The 15826-nt window shown below is 44.2% G+C and overlaps 1 protein-coding gene across 1 annotated transcript in view; it reads left to right on the top strand.

The window, feature by feature from the left end:
- ca10a (carbonic anhydrase Xa) overlaps positions 1–15826 on the top strand; it is a gene marked incomplete at its 3' end in the record, with an annotated part of 163446 nt that overhangs the window by 133439 nt on the left and 14181 nt on the right. The window contains exon 4 of the mRNA XM_079372341.1: positions 13450–13635. Within this exon, the coding sequence (XP_079228467.1) occupies positions 13450–13635 (186 nt within the window). The remainder of the gene's footprint in view (positions 1–13449; positions 13636–15826) is intronic.

Genomic DNA, 15826 nt, shown 5'->3' with positions numbered 1-15826 from the left:
GTGGGAAAATCAGAGGTTTAAATTTAGATCTGCTGTCGCCTGAGCTGCATGGAGACAGCCTGAGGGCCAGGCAGAGGGCTTCCCCCTTATACAATGCCCAGCGGATCGCTCCTTACCGCAAACGTTAAATAAATAAATCAGAGCCAAGTACCCAGGAGCAAAGTGTCTGTGTGGGCGACCTTCTCTATTTTCAGACACTTTATGAGGACAGCCTTTTTTCTCCATCTCTTTGATTTACTTTGCATCCCCGCCTTCGCCGTTTTCTTCAAAACTAATCCGCACTTTTCCAATTTGTCTCTCTGTCTTGCTGCGACAGAGGAACAAGATGATGTCTTTTCTTCATTTTCTGTAATTTGTGATTACCAGAGCTCCTCGACTGGTGTGCATCAAGTTAATACCCAGAAAGCCCGACAGTACACAGTGTCAGTGCCGTAATCTGTTTGGGTTTAGTGTTTGTCATTTTCGAACGCGTTTGTTAAGAATCTGAAGTCTTTTTTTTTTTTTGTAAACGAAAGCCTCACAACTTCAATCAAGACAACAGTAACTCTCAAAGCTTCTGTTCTGCTCGAGTGCTTTCTGAGGCACTCACAGCTCCAAACACAAATATGAAGCTTCACACTTGAAAAATGGCCTCCAGTTTTTTCCTGCAGTACTCCGCCGTGGGAGCAGCTGGAGCTGTGGTATGAATACAGATCTTTGCAGAGAGATAAGATACAGTACGTCATACGAGCTGACGCGAACATGTGGCTCCGCCGCCGCGCGGTGATAAGTAGGCCGACAGTAACTTTGCAGGCCTGCACTCAGTCTGAATGCTAATGAAGATGCTGCTACAATCAGAGCTCCTGCAGCGAGCTGCCAGTGGACTTCCAGTCTGACGCCAATTATTTCAATCCTGACCTCATTCCTCCTCCCAGTGTGCAGCGGGGTGTGTTGGAGGGTTCAAGACCCCCGGTGTGAGTGTCCTACAGGTGCAGAAGTCACTCCTAAGGAGATGTCGGCCGTTGGTCCTGGTTGGACCAACGCTGAGGGGTCGTCACTGTAGTTTCTGCGGTGTCCAGCGGCGTTGGCACCTTTCTGACATTTTTTTGGCCAATTTGACATGTTGAATCTGCGTCTGTGCAGTTGGTGAGCGGAATCATTCTGATTGGCTGTTCAGAGGTTTCATTTATCTCCATCTCTCCACAACACAGGTTCAGGAAAGCTCCTTTAGCTTGACTGTGGAGTCTCCATGCTTTCACCCATTAGTGCGGTTTCTCCTCATTTTGCCTCTGCCTCTTCTTTTCTTTTTCCACTAAAAGACCACGGACTGACAACGCCAACGCCATTTCAACTGTATATCAGACATTAATGTCGATTAGTAGGTTACCAATATTACAAGAAGGGCATGACAGCAGTGTGAAAATGGTCTTCTTGTATCGTAACAACGGACAGCCGCAGAGTCGAGTCTCCTCGGGCAGGTTCAGGTACCTGATTGGGACGCATCTCTTTGTAGGTCTTTCAGGGATTATCTTTTCCTCTAAGAACTCCGGATCCCCCAGGAGGAGCCGGAGTAGAGGGACGTCAGGAGCAGCGTGCTGAGCGCTCTGCCACCCTGAACCCAACCTTTAGAAGGTAGACAAGATGAGGAGGATCCCGTCCATGCGCTTCAGTTTTTACGTCATGTTTGTTGGCAAAAGTAAAAAGCACATTAGCAGGAATTATAAGGAGCTACTCCATGCTTAATAAGCAGTGCAGCTCCCTCGTTAGGGTTGTAAAATCATTATGCTAATGAGGGATTATTATTGTTTTTCAGATGGAGTGCAGTATAATTATAAAATGACACAAAATGGAAATTCTGAAGTTGAATTTGTACTTTAAGCAGCGTGATGGTCCTCCTGGCAGCTAAAGTGCTTCACATGATCTCTCATTAACTCCTCGTATACAAAGGTGATCTTTTTAACGCGAGTGTAAACAGTTAAGGTAAGGAAAGTTCTGAATATCACAGTTCTGATTGGTTCTGAGTTTATAGTGTCTCCTGTTTGTGTTAAATCTCGTGTGTGTGCCTGGCTGCCTCGCTCCAACCTTCATGATGTGACTCATGAGGAAACAGATGGCATTATGGGACAGGTTCCAGAGCGCCTGTTCCTACCGGGCCTCTGCTGCTCTGTCATCTCACTGGCACGGCCTCGGTCTTAATCAGGGGCTCGACGGATGCCACTTTTCACCTGCCCGCTGTCACTCAGCCAGAAAACACTGATGCTGATGAAGTTTATGGCAGGAACAGACGGCTGGGAAAGTCTCGTCTTCTGGGTTTTTTTCTACGCAACAAGACGTGATTGGGAGAGAAGCAGAATTTAATGCAGCGTTTCCACTAATAGCAGTATCGGCTTATCTCGACTTCCCCCACATGGAACTGATCAAACGTGGCCTGAAACATCTTCACCTCTTCTTTTCAGATCTGATGGTTTACCAAATTACTGAGTATACGGGGCACTGGTAGTGTTTGGTGCATGCACCCCATGTGTGGAGGCTGTAGTCCTCCAAGAGGGGAGGATTAAAGCCACAGAGAAAAATGCTCAGTTTCAAATTTGCTCTCCTTGTGATGTCACAGTGGGATTCTGATTTTCAAAAAAAATCCCCTCCCCTCCCCTGGTATCTCCACCCATCCACCCCCAGCCAAGAGCAAAACTTTAGCACAGGTCCGCCATTTTTATTCTCACTTGCGAAGGAGTGATGTCTACTGGGAAAACTCAGGGGGCGGGGCTTATTGCATTTAAAGAGACACACACACCAAAACAGAGCGTTCAGAGAGAGCTGGTTTCTACAGGGTCACAAACCTCCTCTGCTGCTTGATTCATCTTACATTTGGACCAAAACACAGAAACACAGATGTTTCAGTTAGACCACAGGGGGCGCTGTTTGAAAAGATATGAATAGTTTGGGCTTAGTTTTTTCGCATCTGTACAGATTAGAAAATGCAAAAAAAACAAAAAAAAACAGCCAATACATTAAAGAAACAACAGCCAGATGGTTTCAGAAAGACTGTTAATGTTTAATATTTGTCTATTTTATGTATTTTAAAGGCAGGTTACATTTTCATGTAAATAATCTGCCATCCTGCAGCTGTGAAATAATTTGTCATCTCGTTTCTTAGAACATCTGTCAGATCTCTCTCTGTGGTGTCGAGTTTTAATTGCACTTAAAAGGCTTGTCTCATTTGCCCACTCAGCAGGAAGTCCTGCATCAAAGTATTGACTCAATCAGCTTTTAGCCCTGATATCACTCCTTCCAATGGCTTCTTCACACTCTGATGCAGAGTCACTTTTTATGTCAAGAGGCTTTCTTTTACTGTGTCGGGCTGTATGGTTCTATAACTCTCGTTCTGAGCACAACAAGCCGTCAATAGCATCAAATATTTATCGTGGTACCTGTCTTCCATCAAAGCTGTCGGCTGCCTTTGCCTGTCTTTGCCCTGAGGTAAGCGCTACAATGTCAGGAAAGTGCGATTGAAGTAAAAGTCTATTATTTTTATGCTCCCTCTCGATGCTTGTACACTTTGTTTCGTATTGTGACCTTGTTGGAGCTGAGAGAACTTTTAAACTCAGGAATAAGCTCTCCTGTACCCTCATTGAATTCCTAAACAGACTTCTCATCCAGTATTTTGATTGCTATCTCCTCCTTGGGTAGAAGCACAATGACATGTTGCCCAGCTTTTCTCATCCTCCCCGTCTTCTGCCTTTTCAGTTGTTCGTTGATTTCCAAGGTAAGGGTACTGTTTTTGATTTTCCATTATTTATCTGAAGGTAAGGTTGAGGGTACCTTGTACTTTTGCTTGTTGTTTTAAGGGTGTAAATTTCTCTCCTCTGGAATAAAAAAAAAAGCTGTTGGTTAACGAAAGTGGCCTGGACTGCTGCTTCTTGTTGGGAGTGGGAAGAGTGGGGGCCGCTATTATGTTAAGACCGGGGACATAACATAATTTGGGGGCTCGTCGGAGGGTTGAAAAAAAACTGAATGCCAGTTGTAGGGGCCCCCAATTAATGTTTCGCCTGGGGCCCCATCAGAGTCTAGAATCGCCAGAGAGGAGAGGGTTCTGAGAGCTGAGACAACCAGGAGAGAAGGGGTTAAATCCAACAGTGCAGGTTGTGTCATTCGGGAGGCACAGGTGCTAATGAGAGCCTGGTGGTTGAAATGGTGGGAGGGGCATGGTCCTGTTGCTGAATGTGCGTTCTGATAACTGTATAAATATGTTATGATTCACATGTTTTATTGTGGTTTCAAGCGAATGTTTCCGACTTGAAACAACAAATGCGTGTCACGCTGGAAATATAAAGTCAAATTAGTGTAGAAGATCGCATCATAAATGTTCGAGCATTTTTCAGAGCTGGCCAATCAAAAGTGCAGAGTACTGACAAATAGAAAATAAAAACCTTTTGGCTTCCTGCTGCAGCACAGCCCAAGTTGATATTTACATAAATCCCACACCTGATAATGCAAATAGCCACTCATAGTTCAACAATTTTAGATTGCCAAGAAGATTTCTAGAGTGGACCTGGGCACCACTTTCCAGGCACTTCTTCAGACCCGAGCCTGCTGTCCATACCCCCACACCACCATGGAGACAGGGCCTCCAGCGTCACAACCCCCACCCTCTGGAACATTATCTGATATGTTGGTTAGAGGTGTTTGGACAGAGCTAGGCCTGTTTTCACAGCAGTCATTATGCTAAGCTAGGCTAAATGCCGCTCTATGCCCTCATGCACGGACATCAGATTGATTTTACTTTCATCCATGAACATCTATAGGAATATTAAGTGCAGCAAACTTTTGTTTTGTTTTGCATGTTTGGATTCTCTGCACTACTGAACGTTTCCCGATTCAATTTTGTTTCGTTATTTTTGGCAAAGGAAGGCTGGACCCGACTTCAAACTCTTCTGACTATCAGTTGGGAACTGAACTGGAGCTGTCAAAGGTTTCCTCGGCCTCTGACCTTCACAGCCTCAGGCCTGCTGCCGGTTTTACTTAATTCTTCTTCCTGGGTGTTAAGGATTCCTGACAATTGATGCCAGGAGCACATTGTTTGTATTTAAGCATTCAAATGAGACACAAGACAGAGAAGGGTGTAATCACATTCTAATCACGTCGTCAGTCCAAACGGAGCTCCAGGCTTGGTTTTGGAATCGTACCAAGAAACCCCCTTGTCAACAAGAGCTCGATCCAATTGATTTGGGCCGCAGCCGAGTGTGATTGCTGTGTTCTCACGAGTCTAAACAAACCCAACAAAGGGATAGAACTTAAACTGCCCTGCAAAAAAGAAACTTGGAGAAGGGTTGAAGGAAAGTTTAAAAAGCAAAGCAAAGAGAGGAGAAAGATGAGCTGAAGAAAAAGAGAGAACTCCGTCCTACATTTGGAGTTGCAATTAATGAAAAAGTCTCCTTTAACTCCAGTCCCTGTGCCTTTTTTAGTGTCGGAGTTTCCAGTGTCCACCGTGAGACAAAGAAATCTGGAACGTAAACAAAGGAGGCAAATGTTCTTACCGCCTGAGAATAGAACGGTTTAAAGGCTCGGAGAGCCACAATCACTTTCTTAAACCCCTCTAATGTAGTTAAAGGGGGAATGACGAGTTCTCTGTTATTATGGAGGAAGTTAGGCTGTCACATTGATATATTCACAGAAGACTTTTCCCTAGTTTTTTAAACATGCCAACATACTCTCATGGTGGAACTTTTCCTCTTTACACTCCGGTTTGGAAGCTCAGGTCCTGGGATAGTTTTGGAATAAGGTTGTCAAAGGTTTGATATAAGTTATCCCATATTTAAATAAATGATAGTTTAAAGTGTCAGAGCTCCTCTTCATCATGTGAAGTGTGTTGTTGTAAATCCACTCTGATCCTGTATTTGATCATGTCTATAAACCCCTCTATTTCAGCCCTGCTCAGAACAGGCTGTTTCTGTGTCTGTAGCTTTAAATATGTAAATGAGCTGTGTCTGACCACGCCCCCTCTCTGGAAACGCACACTTAAGTATAACAGAGAATGGGAACAGCTCGACATCTGAAGCAGTTTCAACCCTTCTTGCAGACTAAACACCAGCGCTGTACTGTTTCTGTTCTGCTGGTCCAGACTGGTCCAACTCTCTTTTAACCTTTTTATCTTCCAAATGCTTCAGATCTCCGTCTTCATGTAGCATTACCTGAGCTAGCTTCACTGAGCGGCTTCCTACACAGCCACGCTCTTATTTAATTCATCACGGCTCCTCTCTCTCTCTCCTCTTCACTCTCCATATCTGCACACCTTGATGAAAGAGCGGCAGTCATCTTGTGTTTTGATCAGAGACATCAGCGCTGACAGCTGCAGGTCTTCAAACCATCTGATGGCTGCTGCTGCACGTGTGCATTTTATACTTACCCTCTAATGTATTTATGTAGCTAATCACTATTTCCACTACTTAACTCTTTCAGCCCACCTGCCTGCCTGCCTGCCTGATGACACACGCTCCACTCTGACTTATTATATTTCTGCTGCAGTGTAAGACTTTTCTGTCAGCTGAAATCCGTTTTCATTAGTTAATGGTGGCTTTTAAATTTAAAACGCTGCGTGCAAGCGGAGCGATGCTGCCGTCTAATAGCTGAACACATACAGTAGTTAGTGAAATTGTCTTCTTGCAACAAGAGGGAAATGACTTTATTGATCTGTGAGCGCTGACAATGATGATGTTCTTGTGTTTTCTCATTACCAGCATGCCACTGATGTTTTCTATTAGCGTACCTGACCGCTAGCACCAGGTCGGCCCCAGACAGTCAACAATCTCCTTTATGACTTGTTTACGTTGGTCAGGCTATTACCTCCTAATGTTGGGAGTGCGTTGTGATCGTTATCTGTTCGGGGAGACCTGAGCGCTCTGCAGTCGTCCTCGACGGCTCCAGGGCTCCTGGAGGCTTCGCAGAACAAATTAACTCTTTGAACTCTGCAAAGAAACGAGTTGGCCAAAGCATACAGTACGTTGGTGTTTTTATTATTATTCTGCATCTTCCTGCTTCACACCCCCTAAAATCACAGAAGTTTGGAAATTATTTCATTGAGACTTTGCACAGTGAACACAAAAGACTTGAGCCTGAAAAAATCTATCTTTCTTATCTGAACTATGCACTTTGAGTTTTGGAGCTCCCGGAAAAAGATGTGGTTAGTAACTTGGATTTACAGATAACAGTAATATGATGTGAACGCGGTTTCCCCGGTAGTCTGTAACTAGGAGCTGGTCCAAACCTGGTCCAATTATAATTATCTGGCAATGTATAGAAAAAAGTCTGTACCCAACACGTATATTCTGTATTCTAGTTTTTCATGGGTTAAAGTGTTAGCTTTCTGAGGACAACGTCAGGAGACAAAACAAGGACACTTGAAAATGCTTGAAGAAGATCTGACAGCTTTGGTTCAGTTGGTAGAGGTTTCATCTCTCAACCAGGAAGTCGATGTTTGATCTTTCCTTGGACAAGGAAAGGACGCTTAATCCTGAGCTGCTCTGTGGTTTATGAATGGGATTAGTTACTTCTGGTTTGACTACACTTACAACAGCAACAGTGTGCAGATCTTTTTTTTTACTCTGATCTCGAGGAGACGCAGTGACATTAGATTCTGTTGCGTTGTAATTTCTTGTTATGCAGACAGGAAGCCGTCACACACACACAGACGTGTGGAGTGATCCTGCATCGTTACTGATGGAGCTGCGTCTGTGACGATGTGTCAGCCGCCACGCTCAGCTCTGATGATGTTTGTTTGGAGCTTCGATCTCAGTCAGCTTCCTCTGTCTCTGTGCGTCTCTGACACACTCGTTGTGTGGATGTTGGAGTGGCTGTGAGGAGAGTCCACACTCGACTGTGAGTACTCCTGAGTGTGTGTTTGTCACAGGAGAGGAGCAGTCCTAAATAGCGAGGGTGTTGTTTTGGGGGGTAGGTGCTCACGTGTGCATTTGAACACGCTACATCTGAAGAATCTTTGAAAGTTTTATTGTCAGCTCACCTGAAGCTGCTTGGAGAGGAAAACCTCACAGTTTGAAGGTCCCTGCTGCAGTCTGGGGTCGGTTTAAACTAAGAGCTGGAACCAGTCCAAACAGGTCATCAGACTGGGACCTGGTCCTGATCCTAGCTAACAGGTCTTCAGACCTGGACCTGGTCCTGATCCTAGCTAACAGGTCTTCAGACCTGGACCTGGTCCTGATCTGAGCTAACAGGTCATCAGACTGGGACCTGGTCCTGATCCTAGCTAACAGGTCTTCAGACTGGGACCTGGTCCTGATCCTAGCTAACAGGTCCTCAGACTGGGACCTGGTCCTGATCCGAGCTAACAGGTCATCAGACTGGGACCTGGTCCTGATCCTAGCTAACAGGTCTTCAGACCTGGACCTGGTCCTGATCCTAGCTAACAGGTCTTCAGACTGGGACCTGGACCAGACAAAAACATTAATTATCTCTCTCTGGACTATTTTCAGCAGTGGATGGATCTGAATTCGGAGCTGTTGTCAGTATGTGCTGCAGCAGGACACCGTGTGTGGGTGGATGTTCATAATGAAGGAGTGTGTCGCTCAGTGCGCCCGTGTGCCACTCTAAACTGCAGCTCTGTGACCCAGCTGGACCGACCTCGGACCCTCGGTGTCAGGCTGTTTGGACGTTCGTGTGCTGCAAAGTCTGAGGTCCAACAAAAGAGAGGATTGCATAAAGGTGTTGGATGTGATTTGAAATCCATTAGTATAAAAAGTGTCGAGTGGGTTATAAAAAAAGAGTCAGACAGGTGTGCGGGTTTTTTGTGTGTATTGTTGTTTGTCTGAAAGCAACAGAAAGTTGTGAGCCGCTCTGACAGGCTGAGTTTATGTTCATGAATAAAACACGCACAGACGAAGACTTTCAGGAACTTATTCGGCGCCGAGAGTGAAAACATGAACTTTCACAATCTGCCTGTAATAATTACTTCGCTCCTCGCAGAAGTGTCGAGGCTCCACGGGATAATAAGAACGCAGATTGGAATATGGCGCCCCTGCTTTGTTTGCAACCTTTCCACCACATTGACTTCGTCTGGCGACAGAAACATGACGAATGAAGTAAGAGGCTTTTATTCAGCGCTGTGTTCATTTATTCTGCACGTCGCTGGCTCCCCAGCAGCTGGATAAATATGATCTCTCCCCACCTTATCTCACTTAAAGTATGAACGACTTTAATGTTCTCACTCGCTCTGCAGACGGTGTTCGAAGGAGGTTTGTTTTTTCTTTGTTAAATCACATTTTTCACATTGATCATTTGCATCACGCACAGCTTCTTCGTCTTCTGTTTCCTCTCAGTATCCGCAGCAGAGCATCTTCCATCCTGCTCTCTGTTTGGCTAAGTCGTATTATCGATCCCGGGAGGAGAAAGAATTAGCAATTAGAAGACAAGCTGCTCCCTACTGTACATGCTCTCCGTATCTCTGTCTCACTGTAAGACAAACATGATTACTCCCCTCGCCTTTTGTCATCCAGCCACACTTCGGTACCCGCGCCTCCTCCATCCGGCCCCACAGCCATTTACCCCGACACGAGCAATCAGCCTGAACAGCAGAAATTGGCTCGGGATTTAGAAGAATATCCTCCTGTGCTGTAAAACTGAACGTGTGGGTCACATGAAGCCCTAATGTGAGGATAGAAGGTACAAGAAAGAGAATATTCCACTTTAAAATAAGAGCCGTATGGAGGCCATCTTCGGCGAAAGGTGACTGAAATGTGATTTTTTTAAAAAGCCAATTAAACAGCTGCGGTTTCAAACAGAAAACTACATTTTTAGCTAACTCACACTTCATTGATTTTATCCTTTATTGCAGGTTCTCAAACCTCTCAGGTGAGACATTTTTCCAAAGACTCCATTAATATTGTAACATTGATAAACATAACTGTATTTTTACAATACATTCATGAACTATGTAGTAATTTGCAACGATAGAATTCGGCCACATTTATACTTTCCAGAGTAATTTATCTATAAAATATTGGCTACAAGGTGTTTTTGATCTTGAGTTTTTTTGGTTATTGTTACGCACTATGAAGTGACATGTCACGATCACATCAGAGTTGATCTATTAGCACAAAACTAAAGTGGGCGGGATCACTGGACTAAATAGCTGGTTTTATTGGTGCAAGAGGTCCCAGTTTGTAGATGTGCTTTTTCAATGATTCAGCAGACATTTACAATATTTTGTAAATTGTTCCGCGGACCCCCAAGCTTATTGGAGCAGGAAGACCCTACTGAGACCACAGCTCCTCTACTGTTGGCCGCTGTAAACCCAGTGTGTCCTGTGTAAATGTATGTGTGAGTCCTGACTGTCTCCAGTGAGGGAGAAGCTGGAGTCCTGCTGGCTGTGTTGTTGTCAGAGCTGTGTTTACATGGACGGGACGGCCGGCTCCTCCCCTTGTGTATAAAAGCAGTTTGAGTCAAGAAGAAGAAGAACATACTCACTGATTATTTAGATGAAGACTTTTTAGATCATTCTGTGTCAATTTATGTGCAATACGAAGCTAGGAGCTAACATTAGCATGCTAACACAACAGTGCAGAACACAGGTGATTACTGCTCGAGCAGATCCGCCTCTTTGCGCTCAAAGGTGCTTAACCTTCGTCTTGTGTTAGGGTCGGCACCGACCCGTTTTAGTTTTTAAATGCATAAAAGAACCACGTAACTTTTTTTTTTTGCATCAAGGCTTTTTGACTTTGTCAGGAATCTCTATTTCAACAAAATAAAACATTTTTTTTGGTTTTCACTAAATTGTAAAATGCTCTGGTTAAAATTATGACCTTGGTGTTGTTAGGGTCGGTTTTGACCCAGTTATAAAAATAAGATTATAAAGCAATAATTAGAGCCAAAATTGAACACACACTGACAGCCAGCTCCTCTCCCAATCATGTGAGCTTTAGGGGATTCTCATTTTACCTTGTTATCCAGTACAAAAACAAAACAAACAACGACAGGCATTTCCAGACATGTGAGGTCAATTCAGTATAGAGTTGGTGACTCTATACTGACTCTCCAATTTGCAGCATGCAAAAATGAAAAAAAGATTTACAGTGAAAGAAGTTCTGGATAATATTTTTGCTGAAAATGAGGGAGTGGACACAGAGCAGCATAGTGATACGGATGAACAGGTTTCTGAGGAGAAAGACAATGTGGAGTATCATCCAGAAGACACAGACACATCTGATGAGTCTGATGAGGAGGTCACCGGTGGTGAAGCTACTCCCGCTGAAAGATTCAAGTCCAAAAATGGTGAGATCTGTTGGAGCTCATTACATCATGATTTACATGGCAGGGTAGCTGCTGCAAATGTCATCAAAATGACCCCTGGAATCTCAAGGTTTGCTGTGACGAGAGTCACTGACATCAAGACATGTTTTGAGCTATTTATGCCATTGTCACTAAAAAGAGTCATCATTGCTATGACAAACCTTGAAGGAAAAAAAGTCCATGGCGACATGTGGAAAGACATGGATGAGGAATACCTGGATGCTTATATTGGTGTTCTTTTTTTTGCTGGAGTGTACAGATCCTGCAATAAGGCCACTGATAGTCTCTGGGATGCATCGACAGGTAGAAATATTTTCCAGGCAACAATGTCACTTCAGACCTTTCATATGATATCAAGAGTCCTCAGATTTGACAACCAGAGCAAGATCTGACAAGCTTGCCCCTATCAGGGATGTCTGGGACACACGAGTGCAGCTTCTTCCACTGATGTTCAACCCAGGGCCATAGGTGTTGTGTTTTACAACATCCTCGATGTATCTGCATATAATGCATTTGTGTTGTGGACCCACATCCACCAAGTAATGGAAAAATAATAGTAAATATACATGGGTCGAAATTGACCCGTAACACCATAGATGTTACTATAGTTAAAATTATTAAAATGAAAAAATAAATAAAACAAATTTATTTAAGAGATGTGTTCTAATACCCCTCAGTAATAGTCAGGTAACACAACAACCTTTTATTTATTTATACAATTCTCTTGAGGTTCATTTTACCATTTTTTTAAATTGAAATCGAGGGGTATACTGACAAAAAAAAGGCCCAATGGCCCACACCAAAAATATTAAAACCAATATTTTCATGGATAAGGAAGCCTAACAAGGTAACCAAGAGATGAGAAACAAATTGGATGATAGATAATTGTTTTCAGTGTATTTTACAGCTGATTTAAGACACGGGTCAAAACCGACCCGTTAACATAAGAGATGGTAACAGAAAGCTAACACAAGACGAGGGTTAAATATGGTGCCTTCTAATTCATAACTTTGTGGTGTGAATGTGAGTGGAGAGGGGTTGGAGGTGTGTCGCTGGAGGAGAGCGAAAGTGTCGCCAAACAAAAGTTTGTATTGGTTAAGTGCTAATACTAAAGGGCGACATCTGCTGGATCAAAAAGTCTTGCATGCAGATATTTCTAGAAGGAGTCGTCTCACTGTCTCGTGTGTGACGCGTGCAGGCGTGCACTCGGGGTGTTGCAGTGTGTCTGACATGTTTTAAGTCTCGTGTCTTTGCACGACTTTATTTGTTTGATCTTATTATCTCACAGTGTCCTTCATTACGGAGCTGCTGCAGAGTCCTCGAGCCGCTCTCCTCTCCATCCTCATGAATAAAAGTCAGAGGAGGTCCCAAAGGAGATGAGATTTTTCTCTGGCCTTTTTTCAGCGGTCTCATCTCACCTCTTGTGCAGCTTTGACAGGAAACCTTAAAGGACTTCCTCTTCACTCGTCCCTCTCTTTGGACATCGAGCACACCTCTCTCCTCCGCACTTATCTGCTCCATGAATCCCTCCCTCTTCCTCTCGCTCTCTTTCTCCTTTCAAATCATTGATTTTTCTCAGCTTCTATAAAATATTTACAATGTGTGGGCCGAGTTCTTTCTTGGGGAATTTAGAGGATGGGGTGATCGGTTTGAAAGTGAGTAGTAAAAGGAGCGAGAGAGGGAGGGGGGAGAACGAGGCAGATAAGAGTGTTGGAAGTCCAGCCAGAGTGGTGGTGTGAATATCAATGGTTCACTTTGAAATAAGTCCTCATTATAAATAACTAAACAGAGCGGACGATAAAGAGCGTTATTCAGTAAAAAAGCGCTAATGTTAGCATCGCTTGCTGTCAGTTTTCTTTCTCTCCAGCGTGTCGGTGGGTTTATCAGTCGTGGATACCGTGACGATCACTCAGATGCTTTCACTCCTCACATGTTTGTGTTTCAAACAAACTGCTGCTGATCTTTTGTGGTGTGAAATATAGCGGCTTCTATTAAAGGTAATGTGGTAACCATGGTGATACTCACACAGGAGCGTGTGAAACCTATTGTCTTACAAATGAGGGCTGATGTGTTGTGGCTTGTTTTGTAGTCTATTTTTTACATCTCGCCGGTTTGAAAACATGCACTAAAGTGTTGTTGTGTTTTTAAAATGTTCCTTTTTCTCCCGTCTCCCAGGTGGGAGGGACCATGTACAACACGGGCCGCCACGTCTCTCTGAAATTGGACAAGGAGCACCTGGTGAACATCTCCGGAGGGCCGATGACGTACAGCCATCGTCTGGAGGAGATCCGGCTACACTTCGGCAGCGAGGACGGGCAGGGATCTGAACACCTGCTGAACGGACAGGCCTTCTCCGGAGAGGTGAGCACGCTCTGTAGATCATCTGTTAAACACAACTGCGTGTTCAAAACTCAACGATCTCTTACGCACACTTTCTCCATGTCAGAGGCCGTAACTTTGCCATCTGGACCTTTTTCAGGTTAAAAACTGAAAGTGAAATTTTAAACACGAGGGGGTTTACAGTTACAGAGTTACAGTTAATGAGTGTGTTTGCATGGACTTGAGTATCTCTGTCACGTTTGTGCATGTCAACGCTGTATTCCTGTGTAACCGGGATGAGGCCCATTATGGGGAATTCTCCGCGTTTGTGTTGATCATGTTAGCCGATCTTTGCCTCGGGTAAATTAGCTCACAATTATCTTGGTTATGTAGAAGTGCATAAAAGTGCATTCTCTTTGGCAGGTGTGTAAAGCCGTGCAGCCTGAGGATCTGCATGTGTGTGAATGTTAATATGAGGCTGGATTTCACATTCATCAACATAAGCGAACCAGCATGTGAAGTGCTGATAATAAATCCAATGAACACAGCAGCGTGTGTAGATTAGATATGCTAATGGGAAGCTAATCCTCCACATGCAGCAATCATCACAGTAATATCTGACGCTGCTTTAATGTAATCTGGGCTCCAGACATGATTCATTTATGTGTCCGAGCATGTTTGTGTGTATTGTGTGACATATGAGTTCTGCACTATTACTTTCATTCATATGACATCATCTAAATCTGAGGGCCTTTTTACATGAGGCGGATTCTTTCGTACCGTGCCCGAGCTCCTCCTGCGCCCCTCTAACCCTCTCCCCGGGTGGTCTGCCTTCACAGTACCAGTATGTTTCTGTTCACACCGATCAAATGAACCAGACTCGGATCCGAGCCCGGGTCCCGAGTCTAAAACAACCCTTAATATAACTCAAAGAACTGTGATAAAAACGCAGGCTGAGAAAACTGTGTTGTGTAAGAAGATGTCCAAACTTTAGAGTGATAATGCAACAACATGCCACCCCCCCCCCCCCCCCCGTCCTCCCACAGTCTGCCATTTCAGAAAGATCCTTTGCTTTTAAAGAAGGTTGTAATATTTCTGCCTTTGTTCGCGTTTCAAGGACGTGCAGAGCTAGCTCTCAACTGCAGATGGAGGCGAGAGGGAGCCAGAGAGAGAGAGAGAGAGAGAGAGAGAGAGAGAGAGAGAGAGAGAGAGAGAGAGAGAAAAGAGATATTCTGCATTATGGATTATGAACCGTCTTATTGGACCTTGAAGTTCAAGGTTTTGGCTCGGATTCAGGCCGGGGTTGGTTACCGAGGGAAGTGGTGGAGGATGTTTTCCTGTAGCTGCTCGGCTCAGAAACAGTTGTTTGTGCGAGGAGAACACGGCAAAGGGGAATGGTGTGTTTTTAAAAAACATCTGTTAGCAGCCTTGTTTCCTCCTGCGGCTCCAATGAAGCTGCAGCTATCTGCCAGGTATTCCACAATGAGTCTGTTTTGATCGGATGTAAACTCCTTCCACAGAGACATACAGAGGTTTGTCCATCAAACCTTCGAGCCTCATTAAGTACTGAAGTGTCTGACTCATTAGTCCACTACCCTCAATGCATTTAATGCCATGAATAGACACCAGTGTTTATTTAACCTCTTGATCTTTATCGGCACTTTTCCTGGGTTTATTCTCAAAAACTTAGTTTATCTCTGCAGCCACAAATACAGCTGGAACATAATATAAATGTGAGATTCGATGTCCGTCTTCAAACTATTTTGAGAGTAAATATTTCCTGTAAAACTTCTAAACAGTGAACTGCATTCATGCTGGAGGTTTCAGATCAGAAGACGTGTTTTAATGCCGGTCTGTCTTGGACTTAGTCTCAGTTGGACTCGCTTGTTGTTTCGTGTTTTAAAAGTCCAGTTTAAGTCGGACTAAAACGTCACGTAAACGTACTGAAGGATATCAGAAGGCTCGTACATTTAAGACACGACCCCCCCCCCCCAGCCTCAAACAGGAAAAGGCTGTTTTTCCATTTCCTGTCGCATGTACTGAGAACGATTTGTGCAACACGGCCGCGGCGTGACATCACACTCAGATATCAACAGCAAATCTCCTCAGAGCGTCTCGACTCCCCGAACAGAGAAGCAACTGAAATCAAGGGAGAAATAAAACATGGAGACCTCGAGGGAGCCTTGAGAAACAGTATCTGTGTGTGTGTGTGTGTGTGTGTGTGTGTGTGTGT

This window comes from Symphodus melops (assembly GCF_947650265.1).
Source record: "Symphodus melops genome assembly, chromosome: 21".
Classification (NCBI taxonomy): Eukaryota; Metazoa; Chordata; class Actinopteri; order Labriformes; family Labridae; genus Symphodus; species Symphodus melops.
Note: the sequence above shows the minus strand (reverse complement) of the source record. Positions and strands in the feature narration are given on the sequence as shown.